Source organism: Erpetoichthys calabaricus, chromosome 10 (assembly GCF_900747795.2).
Source record: "Erpetoichthys calabaricus chromosome 10, fErpCal1.3, whole genome shotgun sequence".
Lineage (NCBI taxonomy): Eukaryota > Metazoa > Chordata > Cladistia > Polypteriformes > Polypteridae > Erpetoichthys > Erpetoichthys calabaricus.
This window is the reverse complement of record NC_041403.2, coordinates 14,921,968-14,942,386: the sequence shown is the minus strand read 5'-3', so window position 1 is coordinate 14,942,386 and position 20,419 is coordinate 14,921,968. Positions and strand designations below refer to the sequence as shown.

General features: G+C 39.9%; 1 protein-coding gene across 10 annotated transcripts in view; it reads left to right on the top strand.

Annotated features, from left to right (window-relative positions):
• dock7 (dedicator of cytokinesis 7) overlaps positions 1 to 20,419 on the top strand; it is a 281,118-nt gene that overhangs the window by 221,714 nt on the left and 38,985 nt on the right. For 6 of the 10 annotated variants that reach the window (XM_051932685.1, XM_051932691.1, XM_028810929.2 and 3 more), the window contains 3 exons: positions 1,356 to 1,499; positions 2,040 to 2,171; positions 16,753 to 16,767. In XM_051932685.1, coding sequence (XP_051788645.1) covers positions 1,356 to 1,499; positions 2,040 to 2,171; positions 16,753 to 16,767 — 291 coding nt within the window. The remainder of the gene's footprint in view (positions 1 to 1,355; positions 1,500 to 2,039; positions 2,172 to 16,752; positions 16,768 to 20,419) is intronic. The other 4 variants (XM_051932692.1, XM_028810931.2, XM_051932688.1 and 1 more) reach the window with 1 other exon arrangement.

Here is a 20,419-nt window from a genome sequence, read left to right as displayed (position 1 = left end):
CATCATAAGTTGTCCAAAAGGACTAATGATCTGTCTGTTTAAATGTCAATCTATGAAGCCTATCAGTTTTGGTGTAGGTTGTTTCTAATGATTATTTTCTGTGCTTTAACAAACTAACTAAACAAACAAAGTAAATAAATCATCCATTCATTCCCTTTATCCAGGTGTCATTTAAATTTTAATAAAAGGTGTCATTTTGCTTGGCTTTTCTCTTCCCTTTATCCACTTAGTCACATTTAGGGAACCTAAATACTTGGGACCAACAGTACATAGTAATGGGGATTGTGGAAGAGAAGTGAAGAAGAGAGTTTAGGCAGGGTGGAATGGGTGAAGAAGAGTGTCAGGAGTGACTTGTGACAGATGGATATCTGCAAGAGTGAAAGGGAAGGTCTACAGGACGGTAGTGAGACCAGCTATGTTATATGGGTTAGAGACGGTGACACTGACCAGAAAGCAGGAGACAGAGCTGGAGGTGGCAGAGTTAAAGATGCTGAGATTTGCATTGGGGGTGACGATGATGGACAGGATTAGAAATGAGGACATTAGAGGGTCAGCTCAGATGGGACAGTTGGGAGACAAAGTCAGAGAGGCAAGATTGCGTTGGTTTGGACATGTGCAGAAGAGAGATGCTGGGTATATTGGGAGAAGGGTGCTAAGGATAGAGCTGCCAGGTAAGAGGAGAAGAGGAAGGCCTAAGAGAAGGTTTATGGATGTGGTGAGAGAGGACATGCAGGTGATGGGTGTAACAGAACAAGATGATGAGGACAGAAAGATATGGAAGAAGAAGATCCGCTGTGGCAACCCTAATAGGAGCAGCCGAATAAAAAAAGAAGAAGAGTATCCAATCAGCAAGAGGTGCAAGGCAGAAATCAACTCCAGAAGCGCAGCCCAGGGGACACTATTTTGAGATGTGGCAGATAAACTTCAGTATTGGTTGAACAAAACCCACAGAAGGAGACATGCAAACTACAGGCATAGTGTAATTAGCATTGTTTTTCATGCCAGTCTGCTGGCCCTCACATTTAAAAATTACGTTCTGCCCTTGTTATAGCAAACAACCAGAATCACTTCAAGGAAGACCCAGGAGTATTTGGGGATCCATTGACTACACATTATTTGGTTATTGCCCTTTTTGTAATTATTTTTGTAATAATAGTTTATAAATGTATGTGATTAGTTTTGTTCCTTATTCTTAACACACTCTTGCGTGTGATGTACTTATTTAAATTACACTTAATCAAAATGTATACTTTAACTTAGTTACTGCATGTTTGGTTGTACCGATGTTTACTTTTGTACACTTTGTTTAAAGGAGTTTATCAAATTTATAAATGTATATGTATTTTTTTAAACAGAACATCTCTTCCAATGTGTTAGAAGAGTCTGCAGTATCTGATGATGTGGTGTCTCCTGATGAAGAAGGCATTTGCTCTGGGAAGTACTTCACTGAAGCAGGACTTGTGGGACTGTTGGAACAGGCTGCTGCTTCTTTTTCAATGGTGAGGGTACATTGTGTGGTAGAAAGCGCTAAGCATTGCCAGTTTCCCATGCCTTTAAGAACACAGTGCATTGGGGAAAAAAAATCTTTGAGGGTAGCAGCAAAGTTAACTGTTGATCTTTTAATTAGAAGATTTGTTGTAGCTGTTTCTTTTGCAGCCCTCTTAAGAAGTGTTTTTCTGCTCATTGTGTGACTATTTGGGGTGTTTTCTGTTGCCTTTTAATCAGTTTCTGATGTCCGTGCCTTCATGTTCTTCTGTACCACACTATTGCCCTTGCATTTCTTGCTCCATATCACAAATGATGGTCTGGTGCTACGTCAGATCTATGCAATTTCAACTCTTTTCAATGTCAGTATGCCTCTGCAAGTATGGTTTTAAATTATGAAATGTTCTTACATATATTAATAACTTTGTTATGCAAGCTAAATAAAAGTTGAAGGCTTGTTTATTTCTGGACCGAATCTACCAAGGAATGAAAATAGGAATCTGAAGTTTATAATCATTCTCATGAATGGACATGTCTTCTGAATTTATCAATAGGCAGGAATGTACGAAGCAGTGAATGAGGTTTACAAGGTGCTGATTCCAATCCACGAAGCTAACAGGGATGCCAAGAAACTGGCAACAATTCACGGTAAACTACAGGAAGCTTTTGGAAAAATTGTTCACCAGGTGAATATTTCTTTTTTTCCCCCCTTTTCTCTTAAAACTGCAAATGCTTCACATTTTGCAACACTAATAGTCAACTGCATGCTATCAAGCGTTAAATTCTGTTTGGATTGTAGATGGTAGTGACAGCAGCAATAGTGAACGTTTAGGGGGAAAAGAGATTTTTACGTTATAAAAATGTATTGCATGTTGTGAAAGTCTCCGCTTTCTCAGACTGTGGAGTGAAGAGCATCTTTAAATGGACACATTTCCAGTATCATTTCTTTTGGACACTCCATTTAAGTGTCCAGAAACAAATGTAAGGGTGTTGCATCCAAAAAAAAATAAAAGTTCCTCAAGAGTCGTGATGCAAAGGGTTTTTATGCTGGGAGGTTTGCCATTTTCCCCACGAAAAAATAAAACTAGTAGAATCCAGTCAGTCAGTTAATATGTGTGTTTGTTTTTCAACACAACACAGAGTTCAAGTTTGCACTGTGACACCAGTGGTGTCTTTAATTTGATGCTTTAATTAGTAATCTGCCTAAGGGTTTCTCTTCATTTTAGATGTAAAACAGAATCACCTAACATGCCTAAATTTAGTCTTGAAGAGTACGTATCCAAAAAATTAATGAATGGATCATTGAAAGTACTGAAAAAAATAATTTGAATCCCTAATTTAAATATCTTAATTGAAGGTGTAGACTAGGGGCCTCATGTATAACGCTGTGCGTAGAATTCATATTAAAATATGGCACACAGACAAAAGTAGAAATGTGAGCACGCACAAAAGAATCCAGAGGCATAAATCTGTGTGTATACCAAGTTCCATGCACTTGCCCTTTACAAATCCCAACAAATGTAAAATTTAACACACATGCATGCGCCTACAGCCCCACCCCGACTCCGCCCAGAATTTTGCATATTTTAATATGCAAATCAGTTTGCATAACACCTTCCGTTCAGTGCTTGGTTAAAAAAATATGGAAAAGGCACGTGAAAAAGCTAAGAATTTCAGCAAATGCGAAATGGAGGCAAGGAAAAATCTACTATTTGTTGGCTTACACAGTGGTATAAGCCAGGGGTCTCCAACTCCAGTCCTGGAGGACCACCGTGGCTGCAGGTTTTCATTATAACCCTTTTCTTAATGAATGACCTGTTTTTGCAGCTAATTAACTTCTTTTGAACTAATCGTAATTGACTTGTTCTTGAAGACTCAGACCCCTTAATTGTTTCTTTTTCCTTAATTAGCAGTCAAACAATAATGAGATACAAAATGAGCCAAAACAACTGATGTTCAAGTACAATATCTTAAAATACAATACAATACAGTTTATTTTTGTATAGCCCAAAATCACACATGAAGTGCCGCAATGGGCTTTAACAGGCCCTGCCTCTTGACAGCCCCCCAGCCTTGACTCTCTAAGAAGACAAGGAAAAACTCCCAAAAAAAAACCTTGTAGGGAAAAAATGGAAGAAACCTTGGGAAAGGCAGTTCAAAGAGAGACCCCTTTCCAGGTAGGTTGGGCGTGCAGTGGGTGTCAAAAGAAGGGGGTCAATACAATACAATACAATACACAGAACAGAACAAATCCTCAATAAAAAATAAAAATTTTTTAGAAGTACGGAGCAGAATTTAACAGTAGATGATATCACATAATAAGATTTGGATAATTTTAGACTCCTGGAGACCTCAAGCTGCCTCCCCAATTTAGCCATTCCATGGCTGAAACAGTGTTGGGCCAGTCAATCCGATGAAAGGACCCCTCTATCCCACGATTCCTGCAATCCTCCATCAGGGATGACTTTTCCTTAGGCAGGCAAAACAACTTGGCAGGTGGGCCGTGGGACCAAGTGCCACATTTGAGTACCGAGAAGAGAAACAGAATAGGTGAGGGTTAGTATACAATTCTAACTATCGTGTTACTTATGTTTTAATGCTAATGACTAACAACAGAGATGCAGTCTGTACAGTTAATCAGCAGCTCTAGTCAGGGTGTGCTACACTGAAGTAGTGAGTCTTCAGCTGGGATTTAAAAGCTGAGTCCAAAGGGGCATCTCTTATAGTAGCAGGCAGACCATTCCACAAAATCCACATCCACAAAATAAAGAAAGATGAAGGTCTCAGGAATGTTGATCTGCTCAGATCCCCTAAACATTTTAATAGTGCTCTTAGAAAGAGAAAATCAACAATTTCAGAAATGTTTGCTAATGCACAACGAGAGCAGCAACAAGCCATGAAATTAAAGAACGGGATTAATTAACAACAAGAATCGGCGCCTCATTAAGCAGCTGGTTGGAGTGAAATTGGTTGGAGTTTGAGGCCCTGACTTAGTTGGTCTTCTGTTGGCTCCCTCACTTCACATTTCATTTCTGTTTGGGTGCCATTTAAGGAAAGAAATGAAGCAATTCAGATTAATGATGAAGAAATTCAGGGGAACAAATCTTAAAAAAGCAGTTCAATTAAAAATGAATTCACAAGTTAATGAGCAGCACAAACAGGGCACTCATTTAAAAAAGGGTTAGAATGAAAACCTGCAGCCATGGTGGTCCTCCAGGACTGGACTTGGCAACCCCAGGTATAAGCAACAAAAGTGTGGCAAAGACACTCAAAAGTTGAAGTTCAGGAAGTCGCACAGTGCCTGAAAGAATTAGTCAGATATCACAATCGACGTGAAAAGGCCAGTCACAGTTCCACCATCTGTTTATTCTGTTTCAGACAATATTACAAGAGCTCACCCCCGTGCTATGCCCAGGCGGTGATGATGCTGCTGTGCCGAGCTTATCTTTGGATGCTGGCTGCACACACATCTCTGCCTCGGAAACCACTGGGAGGTTATCTGGCTGTGTGTTGACGGACTGTTCAGGAGTCACAAAATGCAATAGTGGATGCTTTAAGAGATGTGGCCAATGAACTAAGGAATATAAGGGCTGTACTATGTGATACTGACCACAAATTAAATGAAGTGGTTAAAAAATAAATGCTGTATCTGATTACCTGTTTTTACGTTCTACTAATTACATTCAAACAAAGTTGTAACACAGTCTGACTTGGCTGATCATTTGGTGGGTCAGGTTCATCATAGCACATCTGTTCTGTACACTGCGACACACTTTCTGTGCACTATAGAGCAGCACATTAATAGAGTGGAAATGCTTCCTATTTACATAAGCAAATTAATTCTGTGAAGGTGCCTTAACAGAGTAGTGACAGCACCAAGTGGCACAACAGATCGATTCTCTGCTCTTTACTTTGAGGTGACTCGCTGTCCTTATAAGGACTGCTTCCGCTTTGCTGCACTAGTTGGAATAAGCACCTACAACTGTGCAGAGCTGCCGTTTTTATAGGTTCTCCAGCTATATATGATGTCATGCCAGCTCATTATTTTGGTAAATCATCCTTGGCTGATGCAACTTGTCCAGCGTCGTTGTAACAGCAATGAGTGTGCAGTTGACCATTCCGATTACATTTGGAAAACCGGACATGGCTGCAAATTGCACTTTTCCAGTTCAACCACAGTGTAAAGAAGTGTCATCTATCTGGATGATAAGTGGATAATACCATCTTATACAACTGGCATCTCGCAACTCAGTGATGTTTGTGAAATACCCCATCGTCAGCAAGTTCACGTTGAAAAGCTCCTGTGGCTAAAAACCTGAGAGTGGGCAAGACTTGCAAAGGAGCAGGTAGAGCACAATTCCTCAGAGTCTGCCTTTGTAAAGCTGGTGCCAGTTCAGCACACAGCTCCAAGAGGATAGCTCTTGGAAATCAAAATCGACTTAGAAGCCAGTCATTATCATCTGTAAATATGCACTCTCTTCTAATTCTTACATTTGCGATGTCTTTTAACAAAACTAAAGTAGGGCTGCAACTAATGATTATTTTGGTAGTCGACTAATCGTTCAATTTTTTTTTCGATTAGTCACAATTATTTCATGCCTGACTATTTTGATGACTGCGACCTGTGGTTGCATATCTTGTTCTGGGCTCCAGTGCATGTCTTACCTCATCTGCTCACGTCTGTCTACCTGTGAATGTCACCCTGATGTCTCTGCATTAACACGATTAAAGTTAATAATAATCAGATTAATATAACAACCAGTGAAACATATGGATTTGAAAATAATCAGATCTTTTATATTAGTGTGACCATCACAATAAAAAAGAAATACATTAAACAATACAAACTAAAGTGCATATAGTCTTTAAACAAAAAAAGTGCATTTAACCTATCCAAAAATGGCCACTGGTGTGTCTTAAAGTCCAAAAGTTGAAATAAAGCTTCAGTTCAAATAAAATAAAACAATAATGTACAGTTTATAAAAGATTCAGTTCATATATTCCTGATTGCAGTGCAGGAACGTGAGCATTTCGACATGCTGTGGTGTGAGGCTGGCTCTCTTCTTTGAGACGATGTTCCCAGCTGCTGAGAAGAGACACTCAGAGGGAGTAGAGGTAACAGGAATACACAAGAATGATTTTGCAGACAGAGAAAGATGTTTTAATCATCACTCTCTGAAGGAAAAGTGTTATATATAGTTTATCACATCATGTACTATATTATGCCAAAATAAAAAATAACGGAGTAAAATATGTAACAAGCTAATTACTGATATATTTCAAAACACAAGTTACCTAACGTTAGTTCATATGAACTCAAATATTATATGAAGAAAACAAAACTGGGACGGCTCAGCTACTCCTATTCTCTCGTTTACGATAGCTCCAAACACGTTAGCAAACATAACTGAAATTATATTCACTTAACCCTTAAACCGCCGAAACCGGCTAAAGTTGTTTCTCAGTGACATTTGCCAGCACGCTGGAGCCGAGTATATTCGGCGATGTATATTCATTGAACCCCGCAGCCGGCTATATTTGCTTCAGACCAATTTGCCAGCACACTGGAGGTGATTAGTCAAAGCCGTATATTCGTTGAGCAGCCAGCTCACGACCACTGCCGGCGCCGGCAGATCTGCAGCACCACTGTCTCTGGGATTGAGCCGCTGCACTAGACGAGCCTGCAAGCATCAGAGTTTACCTCTGTGTGTTTGTGTGCAGCCAGTTCAAGCGCAGTTGGATTTACTGAATTTCACCAATGACTTCAGTTGCACCTTGAACATATAATAATTGATTTTTTATAGTTTTTACAGTTCATTTGCAGTGTGTAAAATGATCAGTGTTGCAGTAATTGTGATGCTCTTTGCATGAAACAAAATACGTGTTCCATTAAAATTTCACATTTTCTTTGTGAATTGTGACGTTTACTTAAAAAGTGCAGCTAAAAAGTATTTGGTGTCCAGGGGTGTATTAACCCCCAAGTATGTGTCGGTTTAAGGGTTAACTATCATTGTCGAAACCTTGATATGCACATTATAGTACAAACATCAACGTTAACACGTGACACTAACTTTACTTGCTAAATCTTACCTCTCAAGAGACGGCAGCATCACAGCTCCAGGATGCTTGCATTTCAGATGCTCATACATCGCGGTGGTGCTGCCGTGAAAAGAAAGCTCCGCGTTGCATAATCTGCATTCAACTTTTGTTTCTTTTTTGGTGAAGTGCTCCCACACTCAGTTTTTTTCCCATCTCCTTCCCCCTCCACTATGCCCATGGTTTTCAAACTGCGGTATGCGTACCACTGGTGGTACTTCAAGTCATGCCAAGTGGTACTCATGTGGTCCTTTATTTTCCACGAATCGATGTTGCATATAATCCTATATAGTATAAGTATGCTACTGTAAATGCGTGGAAGACTCCAAGCCGGCTTTTATTAGCGCGGGCACCCATTTCCTTAATTAGTTTAATATCACTATAACGTCATAATTATAGTCTTTATAGTGACTTTTTCTTCAGAACAACACGGCGTAAATTAACGATTCATTGACAGTGGTACTTCGGTTTACTGGTCCTCGCAGAGTGGTACTTGTTCAAAAAGGTTTGAAAACCGGGGCTCTATGCAACTCTCCATTGCAACCACCTTTATTTTCCTCTACATTCTTCTTCTCCTCAGACGTTCTTCTTCATTGGTAGAACTGTGTGCAGTCTTGACAAACAGTAACAGACGATACTGCCCCCCGGATGTTCATGTAAGTGCATTGCAGTTACAAAAACCAATGTGGTTCTTTGTGACTGGAGCCTCTATTGAAGGTTCTGTTTATGACGCGTCATTGATTACATCTTTGCAGCCCTACACTAAAGCAGCCATGGTAGTTAGAATAGTTTGGCGATTCCGTGCACCATTATATTATTATAGAATGATTACAGTCAAGTGAATTAAATCTGTAAATAATATGCAGTTAATTTTGGTACATTTTATAAAACCCGCATCATAGATGTCAATCTAAAAAAGAAAAGCAGACCACAGAAACAGTAGCACTGCTTTGACGCTGGGTGCTGCCAGTTTGCAAAACCGAGCGGAAAATTACATACGCAAGGGGTGGGGGGGACTCTGCTGTGAAAATGTGCGTGGCTTTACACCAAGTTTAGTTTTTATACATCTCGAAGTGAGCGTGGAAATAGGCTCACATAACATTTCTGTGCGTGCACACCGTTTATACATGAGGCCTCAGGTGTGCATTTATTTCCCTTATGGCATTGTATCCATTTAAGTTTCCTCCATATGGTCAGTTGAACATTTCATTCAGTTAACCGGCTTGTCTTGGGTCTCCGTCTATATTCGCAGTAAATACCAGTCTTGTAAGCTTTTATAAAGATTCTTATTGTCTGCCAAACTTTTAACACAAAGAAATGTTTTCATCCTCCACATTCTAGCTTCATTTCAATTATTTTCTCAAGAGTTTCAAAGTGAAAAATTAGGCACATATAAAAAGGTAGCTAACTTTGCATCATTTGCACCTGGGAGCTTTTGTTTTTAAAAAGAAAGAAAGGAAAACACTGGTCCACATGATTTTCTCAAGAAAGTAAACCATAAACTTCACATTATTATTTATATGGTTTATTAAAAAATGAAGTTGATATAACATGGACCACACTTCCCTATGGCTAGTATAAGTAATCTACATTGTTTGGTACTTTAGCTACCCATCCTAACCTGAATACAATACTTTGATAATATATGGATGGAGCAAGCCTTTCTGATAAAAGTTATTTATAAGAAAAAGACTTAGGATTGTTCTGTTATTCTTGATATGTTACATAGAATTGCATTTGTTTATAAAATGTCTTTAGTGAGGACATCAAATTAGAAGTAATTGTCATTTGTAACATATGGTATTAGGTTTAATTATCTTTTAAGTGGTGTTCAAACACATTACGAAGCATATGTAAAGCTATCATAAGTGCTACTGTCACACAAATACAGGACTTTAGAACTTACTGAAGGGGACGGTCACTGGAAGGCTTAGGAGATTAAATCAGGGAGTTCACTGCCAAACATACACCCTTCATTTCTTTTTTTCCTCTTAAAACAACAATGATTCTCAGTTATATATGCATTTAGGTCTGTTATTATATTATTGTAGTAAGGAAACGTTACTCCAACTTCGAATTGTTTCCAGCCTATCATCTAGTACAGGGGTGTCAAAATCCAGTCCTGGAGGGCCGCAGTGGCTGCAGGTTTTCATTCTAACCATTTTCTTCATTTGTGACATGTTTTTGCTGCTAATTAACTTCTTTTGCCTTAGTTTTAATTAACTTGACTCAGACCCCTTAGTTCTTTTTTTTCCCTTAATGAGGAGCCAAACAATAATGAGACACAAAACAAGCTGCCACATCACCAGCTAACCACATTATCTGAACATAAAGGAAGGTGAGGGTCTCTGTAAGGTAGATCTCCGATGTCCCCAAAACATCTTGACGGTGTTCTTAGAAGAAACAGAAAATCAACAGTTTTGGAAATATTTGCTGTGGCAGAATGAGAGCAGCAACAAGCTGTGGAATCAAATAACGAGTTTAATCAACAGCAAGATTGGCTTCTCATTGAGAGATTGGTTGGAGTTTGAAGCCCCAGTTTAGCTGGTTATCTGTTGGCTCGTTTCACGTCTCACTTGATTCATCAAGTGAATCAATTCAGAGGACTGAATCCTTAAAAACAGGGCTATTAAAATGAAGGGAAAACAAGTTAATTAGCAGTGAAAACTGGTCACTGATCAGGAAAAGGGTTAGAATGAAAACCTGCAGCCACTGCAGTCCTCCAGGCCCGGATTTTGACACCCTTGACCTAAGAAATGGGTGGGCAGATTCAGTCCTGGAGGGCCGTAGTGGTTGCAGGTTTTTGTTCCAACCCAGTTGCTTAATTAAAAAACAATCCTTGTCAATTATTCAATTTCATAGCTTGTTAGTGCTTTAACTCTGCCATGTCAAGTCATTCCCATATCCTAGATTTTTTTTCCTTTTTAAGGATATCATCCAAATGATTTGAAGTCTAAAACAAATGAGTTATTCTCAGTGCTTCACTTTTTTCTCTTCACTTTCCTTCCAAGTATTTAATTAAACCAAATAGTTCACGATAAATACACACAGGTGTAAATGGAAACAAGCTAAATGGAGAAATGCTGGTTTCCTTTGTCATTTGCATCTTATTGCTAATAAGGAGCAATTAAAAACCAAGACTGCAGCTTTTTTAAGACTAAAATAAGCAATAGGGGTTCAAAATCTTAACTAGCGAGACAACTAAAATGAAGCAGAAGTGTTACTTGAGCAATACATGCTTCTTATTAAGCAATTGGGTTGGAACAAAAACCTGCAGCCACTGCGGCCCTCCAGGCCCGGATTTTGACACCCTTGATCTAAGATAGGGGTCCCTAACTCCAGTCCTGGAGGGCCGCAGTGGCTGCAGGTTTTCATTCTAACCCTTTTCTTAATTAGTGGCCTGTTTTTGCTGCTAATTAACTTCTTTTGAATTAATTGTAATTGAGTTGCTCTTGAACACTCAGACTCCTTAATGGTTTCTTTTTCCTTAATTAGCAGCCAAACAATAATGAGATACAAAATGAGCCAAAACATGGCAAGCAAACCGTCATACAAAATCTGAAAATAAAGAAAGGTGAAGGTCTTAGGAATGCTGATCTGCTCTTAGAAAAGAGAAAATTCACAATTTCAGAAATGTCTGATATTGCACAATGAGAGCAGCAACAAGCTATGGAATTAAAGAACGGGTTTAATTAACGACAAGACTCTGCGTCTAATTAAGCAACTGCTTGGAGTGAAATTGGTTGGAGTTTGACGCCCTGACTTAGTTGGTCCTCTGTTTTTCTCCCTCACTTCACATTTCACTTCCGTTTGGATGCCATTTAAGTAAAGAAATGAAGCAATTCAGAGGTATGATGAAGAAATTCAGGGAAACATTTCTTAAAAACCAAGTCAAATAAAATTAATTCAAAAGAAGTTAATTAGCAACAAAAACAGATCACTAATTAAGAAAAGGGTTAGAATGAAAACCTGCAGCCACTGCGGCCCTCCAGGCCTGGATTTTGACACCCTGATCTAAGAGATACTGAAACTGAATGGATGATTCTGTTATATATTCTTCCAAAGAGTTACAGGAAATCTTTGCAAAAAAAGTCCCTTAAAACAACCTTATAAAGTATAAGCAGCCCAACAATGATTACCAATGTTAAATATATATAGAATAGACTTAAGAATATGCTCAAGTGCTTATAGATATGTGGGAATATGTACTGTTTTCCTAAATATGTATGCACATTAAAATTCTGTGTGTTTGCTGCAAATGGAAAATACTTTGTTTTGTCAAAAAATCCATCCAATAAATCATAAACATCATGGGATGCAAGCAGACAAGGAGATAATTCAGTCCACCTGGCCGGTTTGGTCATCTTACCAGTTAGATTTTAGAACAGGCTTTTCTGAGGTTTTCGATGATCAGATGGTGCCGTAAAATTTGAAACGTAATGGCTTTTCAATTTTTCCAGTTGAAGAGGCCATTAGTTACTGCTAATTCACATACCTAGTAAGATCACGATTAAACTGAGAAGCAATGGGTTGTTCTGCTCTGCCAGGACCTACCCCTACTTTAGAGAGGGAGTTAAAAACCTGAATGACTAGATGACATTGACTTTGTTTTTATATTTGTCATGTGAACATCTCAAAAAAAAAAAAGAACTCGGAGGCTGAAAGGAAAGGAGAGCATGCAGACTATGACAACCAGACTTGTAGACATCATTTCTCAATGCAGCAGTGATTCTCTTGATAATAACAGACCCAGAAGCAGTCTTCATTTTTTGGTTGATATTTATAGAGTTAACGTATTGCTACATTTAAAGGCATTTTCCAGTGCTTCCTGTCCCATATGCTATCTCCTAGTATTTGCTCCTCACATTTCTACTGCCTGGTATGGCTGTGCTCATAGTTTTCAAAAGAGCTTCTCAATGCTGTAATACCTGTGTGGTTGTCATGGTTCTTAGCAATCCAAGTGTTCACTTTCATTACATGTAAATCACATTAATATAACAGCAGAGCGATATTTCCTAAACACTTCTTACAGGATGCAGAGCAGGCCCGCACCTAGGAAATTCTGGGTCCCAGGCAGCTAACAGAGTTCGGGCCCCTTTCGTGTTTCAAATATGTGCGTATATTTTAAAACGCCACTTAATTTCGAAAACCATGTCCGTCTGGACTACTGGATAACACAGATACTTGGGATGTACCACCTTTATTGTTCGGGCTGGTATTATCGTTTTCAATATTGGCACTACCACTGGAATTGTCATTGTTCGACGACACAGGTTTTTCAAAATACCGGAGAAGTAAGTTTTTGTCCTTTAATTCATCATCTTTTTTCTTCTGCTCTTTTTTATTCCTTTCGCTTTTCGCACCCAGATTTATGTTGGTAGGGTATACTGTACTTTTTACGATCTGGATCCTATATGTAAAATAACGATAAGCGATGGTGATATTATAAATATATTGTAAACAAAACACACTAGTTCAATTTATATCATGTCCGTGTTACTGGACTGGTGAACTAAACAAAATTAAATTACAATGCATGTATTGTACAATAGCGCGCGTACCTGTCTCTGACTGCTGAGTGAGTGTGATGACAGCCGCTGTTAAGACCAAAAGTCCAAATACAAAATTAACGCAGATAAGCGCTTCTCTTCACTGTTCACATAATAATGAAATAATGCCAAATTATAAGCTTTTGTAAAGTCTAACTCTAAGCGTGCACGGAGCAGTAGGCCTTAACTCTTAATACTCACACGACTGCGAGTGCGACTGTCCAGCATTGAATGAATAACTTCCACGATTTGCAAAGGCAAAAGGCGGAGACTAAACATAAACATTGCCGCACCGCCACCGGCACTCATTCCGACTTGCGTATGTTACCTTGATGACGGACACGGGACAGCCATTAAGAGAATGCCGCTGAAGCTCTCGGGCTTGCATTTTCCCACGGTTCGACGGATGACGGAAATGGAGTTCAAACTCAAAGCAGCTAGATCCGAGATCGTACCCACCGGCGACCGCTGTATGACGTCGATGCGCCCCTTCTTGATAATAAAGGACCTTTCGAGAAAAAAAAAAAAAAACTCGAAAAAGGGCGGGCCCCTATCTCGCTCGGGCCCCTGACAAGTGTCATGGTTGTCCTCCCTTAGGTGCGGGCCTGTGCAGAGATGCTTTCAATTACTATTTACTGATCTGTAGCTTTTTAATTCCGTTAGTTAAATTACATTCTTGCTATATATTGTTTTAATCTATGGAAGGATATTATTAAAGTACAGATTTTTATTGTCTGTGTCTATGATTGTCGACAGACATTTAGCTGTGTTCCACCTCCATGGATATCAATTTTGGCTGCCCACACCCATGCTGTCATTGCGAGGGGCTTGTCACACCGTAGTATCCTCTGTCATCAACTTCTGCAACATATTTCTGATTACAGGGGGTCATTGGGTTATGACACAATTCCGTTTCTACAGCAGTAATGTAACCCGAATTTTGGTACAAGTCGAAACAGACCCGAGCCTAAGTCACTTACCTATCTTAACACATTTGCAAAATCATAATCTAGAACATAAAAACACAACTAAGCCACAGAAAAAGGAAACGGACATAAATATACTGTACTGTACGCTGTACTGTAGTAACAGAAAAAATGAGTGTAGAAAAAAAAAAATCCTTACCTTTTATTCCCTCTCACGTCTCAATTTTTTTTAAAGTTTTTATGGGAGTGAGCGTTGTAAACTCGAAACGTTGTATGTCGAGACGTTGTAACCCGAGGACCCCTGTATAGGGTTACGGGGAATCTCAGATTTTGTAATCTCTGTGCAAAGCAAATAAGACTGTGGTTGCTTCCTCCTGACCAATTGTTAGACTTAGGGTGTACTCACATTAGGTATGTTTGTTCCGTACCTTGCCTAAGCGCAATTGCATCACTGCCCTGTTGGCCTGTACTCACACTGTGCTTAACGTTCTGGGCCCCTGGCACGCTTTCATCATGACCATGCGACGTCATGTAAAGCCAAAACAAGATCTGAACGCGGAGTGAGAGCATGCACGTCAAAATGAGTTCACTTATTTTGTGGTTGTTTTGGAGATGTATAGGGATGGGATAATGCTCTAACCTCTTATAGATTTATTGTGTGCGCAGGGCAGCGTTTTGCTGTTAATTGTGCTGCATGTACAGGAAGATTTTTACAGAGACGAATGAAGTTAAGGGAGGAATTTTCAGCTTGTCTTGCCAACTACAGTTCACGTTCATGTGTAATGTGAGAATAAAAACCTGGTATTGAATGAAACGAGAATCTGACTTGTCACATCATCGACGTCAGGTCTGTTTTCTGTGCTTGGGCACATTTAACGATCAGACTGTTCCCGAATGCTGCTGAACCGTGCTCGGACCCACCTCTTCCAAGCACAGAGCGATCACACTAGTCAAACTACAGTAATCCCTCCTCCATCGCGGGGGTTGCGTTCCAGAGCCACCCGCGAAATAAGAAAATCCGCGAAGTAGAAACCATATGATTATATGGTTATTGTTATATTGTCATGCTTGGGTCACAGATTTGCACAGAAACACAGGAGGTTGTAGAGAGACAGGAACGTTATTCAAACACTGCAAACAAACATTTGTCTCTTTTTCAAAAGTTTAAACTGTGCTCCATGACAAGACAGAGATGACAGTTCCGTCTCACAATTAAAAGAATGCAAACATATCTTCCTCTTCAAAGGAGTGCGCGTCAGGAGCAGTGACTGTCACAGAGATAGAGAGAAAAGCAAACAAATCAATAGGGCTGTTTGGCTTTTAAGTATGCGAAGCACTGCGGCACAAAGCTGTTGAAGGCGGCAGCTCACACCCCCTCCGTCAGGAGCAGAGAGAGATAGAGAGAGACAGAGTTTGTTTTTCAATCAAAAATCAATACGTGCCCTTTGAGCTTTTAAGTATGCGAAGCTCCGTGCAGCATGTCGCTTCAGGAAGCAGCTGCACAGAAGATAGCAACGTGAAGATAATCTTTCAGCATTTTTAGACGAGCATCCGTATCGTCTAGGTGTGCGAACAGCCCCCCTGCTCAATCCCCCTACGTCAGGATCAGAGAAATAAGAGAAAAGTAAGCTGGGTAGCTTCTCAGCCATCTGCCAATAGCGTCCCTTGTATGAAATCAACTGGGCAAACCAACTGAGGAAGCATGTACCAGAAATTAAAAGACCCATTGTCTGCAGAAACCCGCGAAGCAGCGAAAAATCCGCGATATATATTTAAATATGCTTACATATAAAATCCGCAATGGAGTGAAGCCGCGAAAGGCGAAGCGTGATATAGTGAGGGATTACTGTACACGTAAAAACGTGCTCGGGTACGGAACAAATTGCCAGTGTGAGTACACCCTTAGTAACAAGCACAGACGTTAATTGAGCCTCCTCTTCTGAACATTTAAATCCAAGAATCTGTTTAGACCCTGTTGTTTTGTATGAGACCTACATTCGGAGCATTCACTGTCGGCCCACTTTGTTAGCACTCACACCAGCCCCCCCATACATGTGCATGGCCAGGGGCACAGAAATAGCCACATCCTAGTGAATACTACAGATACAGTGGATAGTGGGAAACGGCCTTTAGATGTATCACCTGAAACTGAATTTTTGTACATAGAACCTGCGTTAGGAGAGCGTCTGACTTTTTCTCAATGTACATTACATGTCTTTTGTCATAGCTAATATTTACAGCATCCATTTGTTTACACAAATTAATCAAAGGAAATAAATGAAAAATGGTGTGATTTATTTTGCAATTTACAACTTTCATTGATACTTAGTAATGACAGGATGTTTTTTAATGAAATAAGTTAGTGAATGCATGTCGGTGTGGCTTGCTATTCTGGGCCTTAAATGTGGGTTCAGAGTAACATCAGTAAGCAGAGCCTGCAAACAGCAGCATAAAAGTTTGTAATGCTGAACTAAATGTGTATTTATTTACCTTCCCAGTGTGTATAACCCATTGTAGGTAGCAGTTAAGACCTTAACTGAATGTATACGCACTCTGTAAGTGTGCATATTTTAGCAATCATTGCAGCTTAAAGCTGGGGATATACACGTGCAGAAAGCTCATTTGCTGTGAAATAATTCTTTTTTTTTTATTTTATCCATCTTTTTTTGTCTTTTATTTTTTTTTTTGTTATACAGAGTACTGGCTGGGAGGTAGGTTTTGACATAGTTAAGCTTGTCCACACCTGCAGAATGTGGGCCTTTTTGTTGCTGTCTGCTGTGAATTCAGTTCATTAACCATTGAGTTACTGTTGACAGTTCATTTGTGATTTGCAATAAAGAGAAAACAAGTAATTCTCATAATATGTACTCATAGTGTGAGAAGATGGCAAGCAGTGCATGAATATCAGCGTGTTGCACTAATGAGGCCTTTTGGTGAATGAGCCACTTCATTGTCTTTGGTGTCTGAACCAATATCGTTTTGCTCTCACAAGCACTAGCATTGGACATTTCCTCTATCTTGAGATATTTTCATGCATTCCCATTCTACAACACAGGGTTCGATTTAAACTTTATTTTGTCTGAAATGGCCAAAACAAAAATCCTTGGCATATAATATATAAATCATGTGGAGGGCTGTGGCGGGGCGGGTGGGGGGGGGGGAGTTTATGGTTGTCTAAAAATTTAAAAAGCAAATACAAATTAAAAAAAAAAAAAAGCAGCAAAGAAAGTGCTGCACTGCATATGGAGGACGTACTTATAATAATAACCTGATTTGTAATCTCTTTTTGCTTTCTGCCTTTTTTTTTTTTTTATTAAATGATGGGTATTTAAAACTAAATCGACCCCTGAAGTGTATTCTTTATGTGCACATTTGTTTGTTTTTAACTTTTCTTACCTGTTTACTGTGGTTTATTGCATGGTAAAAGAAACCCACCAGACCCCATGACCTTCCTTAACTCCTGAGTCTTGTCTGCACCTGCTTCTTTGTCGCTTTAGTTTGGTGGTCTTGACGCTACTCCTCCCACCACTCCCTTCCCAAGTGTTGTATGCCTGTACATTTTAGTTAGCTCTGGTATGGAGAGCATGCTTCATTTGTGTGTTTTTTGTCTTTTGTTTGCCTGTTTGTTTTTGACCAGTGTTTTGTATTTATTTTCTGTAATTGCTGCTTTTTTGTTATTTTAGAAATTCCTTGCCCTAATTAAAGTACTTTCTGTTTTCTCCTCTTATTGCCCTGGTTGCTGACCCTTCCTTCCCACTTTTATTATTGTCTGTTGTGGTAAGTTTCTATTTAGGTTTTTTTTTTTCTTTTTTTCCCCTGTTCTTATTAATTAATGGGAACCTGATGCAAAATAAAATCCTCACCAGAGCTGAGTTAATTAGTTGGACTTGCTGTTCTTTGAATGTTTGGTCCCAACCGTCTAAAACCAAGAAATACCCCATTATTTTATGGGAGCCTTTTACAGCAATATCAGTCAAGATTACCTCCTGGTTAATCCCAGCGAGTACTGCTTAAATAAAAGCAACTGGTTAACTCAGTTCTGAATTTTTTCTTCTCCTCTGCACACTTGCACCAATATTCCCTTTCACAATGCACACTGCCTCTGTAATTGATGCGTTTACCATGCAAAACAATTCTGAAACGTTAGTCAAACTCATCCTGGTGTCTGATGTCACTTTCAATCTTTTCCCTCTTTAGTGGATTTGTCAATTTGAAGGATTTTCAAAATTGTGCTTATTTTTAAGGTCATTGAAAAATCATACTTAGATTTTATATTGGTCCTGATGTTTACTCTAAATTAGAACAATCTTGTCTAAAAACTGTATTCCCTTTGTCTTTTATCAGTACGCACCAGAGTTGGGGAACATCCATCCATCCATCCATTTTCCAACCCGCTGAATCTGAACACAGGCTCACGGGGGTCTGCTGGAGCCAATCCCAGCCAACACAGGGCACAAGGCAGGAACCAATCCTGGGCAGGGTGCCAACCCACCGCAGGACACACACAAACACACCAAGCACACACTAGGGCCAATTTAGAATCGCCAATCCACCTAACCTGCATGTCTTTGGACTGTGGGAGGAAACCGGAGCGCCCGGAGGAAACCCACGCAGACACGGGGAGAACATGCAAACTCCACGCAGGGAGGACCCAGGAAGTGAACCCAGGTCTCCAGGTCTGAGTTGGGGAACATTAGTTTTAAAAGTAACTTCGTTACATTACTCACTACTTATTAAAAAAAAGTAACTAAATATATTACGTAGTGTGATAGTTGCCCGGACACCACCAGTCGGAGACCACATCTTTATAAAACACACACGTTTATTATTCATTAAATAAACAATTCTCACACTCCTCACAATGCACAAAGCAATAATCACCCTTAAATATTTCAGTCCTTTGCCGCCTCTACTCCTCCAGGGAGCTTCGTCCTTCTCCCACTCCCAACTCTGGCTCACTGACTGCAAGGAGGTGGCCCCTTTTATTCCCGCCCGGATGTGCTCCAGGTGGCTGATGATGTCCATCCGGCAGCACTTCCTGGTGTGGCGGAAGTGCTGCCCTTTGAACCGGAAGCACTCCGGGCGTTCCTGCCCGATCCCTCCGCCATCTTGCCAAGTGTGGCGGAAGTAATCACATCCGGGTCTCCTGAGGCTTAAAGCGCCCCCTGGCGGTGGCCACGGTTCCCAATAAGTCAAATCCTCTTTGTCCCTTTCCCGTGGTCCTCTTTTTATCCAGGGCGGCTGCCCCCTTGTGCCCCAGAAGCTGTTCATGTCTCTTTCCGGTCCCTCCAGGCATCCCGGCCAGGTAATGACCTCAGTCATCTGTGACAATAGTTACTTATTATAAAATGTAATGCATTACAAACTGTGTGTTTATTTTTTTCTCCTTCTGTATGGAAAAACTGCGCATTTCACTGGCCAGCATTTGTTATTAAATCCTAAATCCTTCAACCTTCATGATAATGAGCAGATGCACTGCCATGTTTGATCATTTTCATGTTTTTTATAAATATTATAGTGCCCCCTGGGTTTGGACCTGAGAGAAAGAGATATGCTCCTCAGGGGGCTCAGACCTGTGTGAGGGGCCAGGAATATCTGAAGAATCCGGCTATAAAAAGCAGCCCCCCTGAGCAGTGGCTCCCTGTGACTCTAAACTGGGGGGGGGGGGGGATTAAATTTACTCCTCCGCAAATGTAGGATTAAATGTATACCTGTAACTTTTGTTTAGTTCTTTTCACTTGATTGCCCGCTACGTACGTTCTTAACCTCCTCATCACTCTCTGTTACTCGGACTGCAGCCTGCAATGTGTTTGAGAGAATAAGACAATATTTCTGCGGAATAATCTTCCGTAGAAATGTAGTAAGGCATATCGGGTGTTTTAGTCCCAGCAGAGAAGTATTGCATTACATTACTTTAAAACGACTATGTAACACACATTACTTTTAACACGTTACCCCCCAACACTGGTATGCACTGCTTGTTTAAATTTGTGATAAGGCAAAGGCACTATACAATATATCATTTATACATATTGAATTGGTTGTTTTTTTTTGTTTTTACCTTAGCAGCCAGAGTTTGTAGCACATTTCATCTGAATTTTCTTCCATATTTACACTTTCTAAAACAAAGCCTCCATGTGCTTAAGAAATGTACAGAAAATTAGTAAAAACTAAGGTTTGGATAAGTGTTCAGAGCTCTGGGTTAGCACTTGAAGATAGTGCTTTTGCTTTCTGTTTAGACAGGTTGCTTCATCCATAGCACACCTACATTTTGCTGTGTTTTCTCCTTCCACATTCAGGACTGTTCAAATTCAGATTGTCAGTGACAGTTTGTGGTCTCCACTCTTTGAAGAAATTATAGAA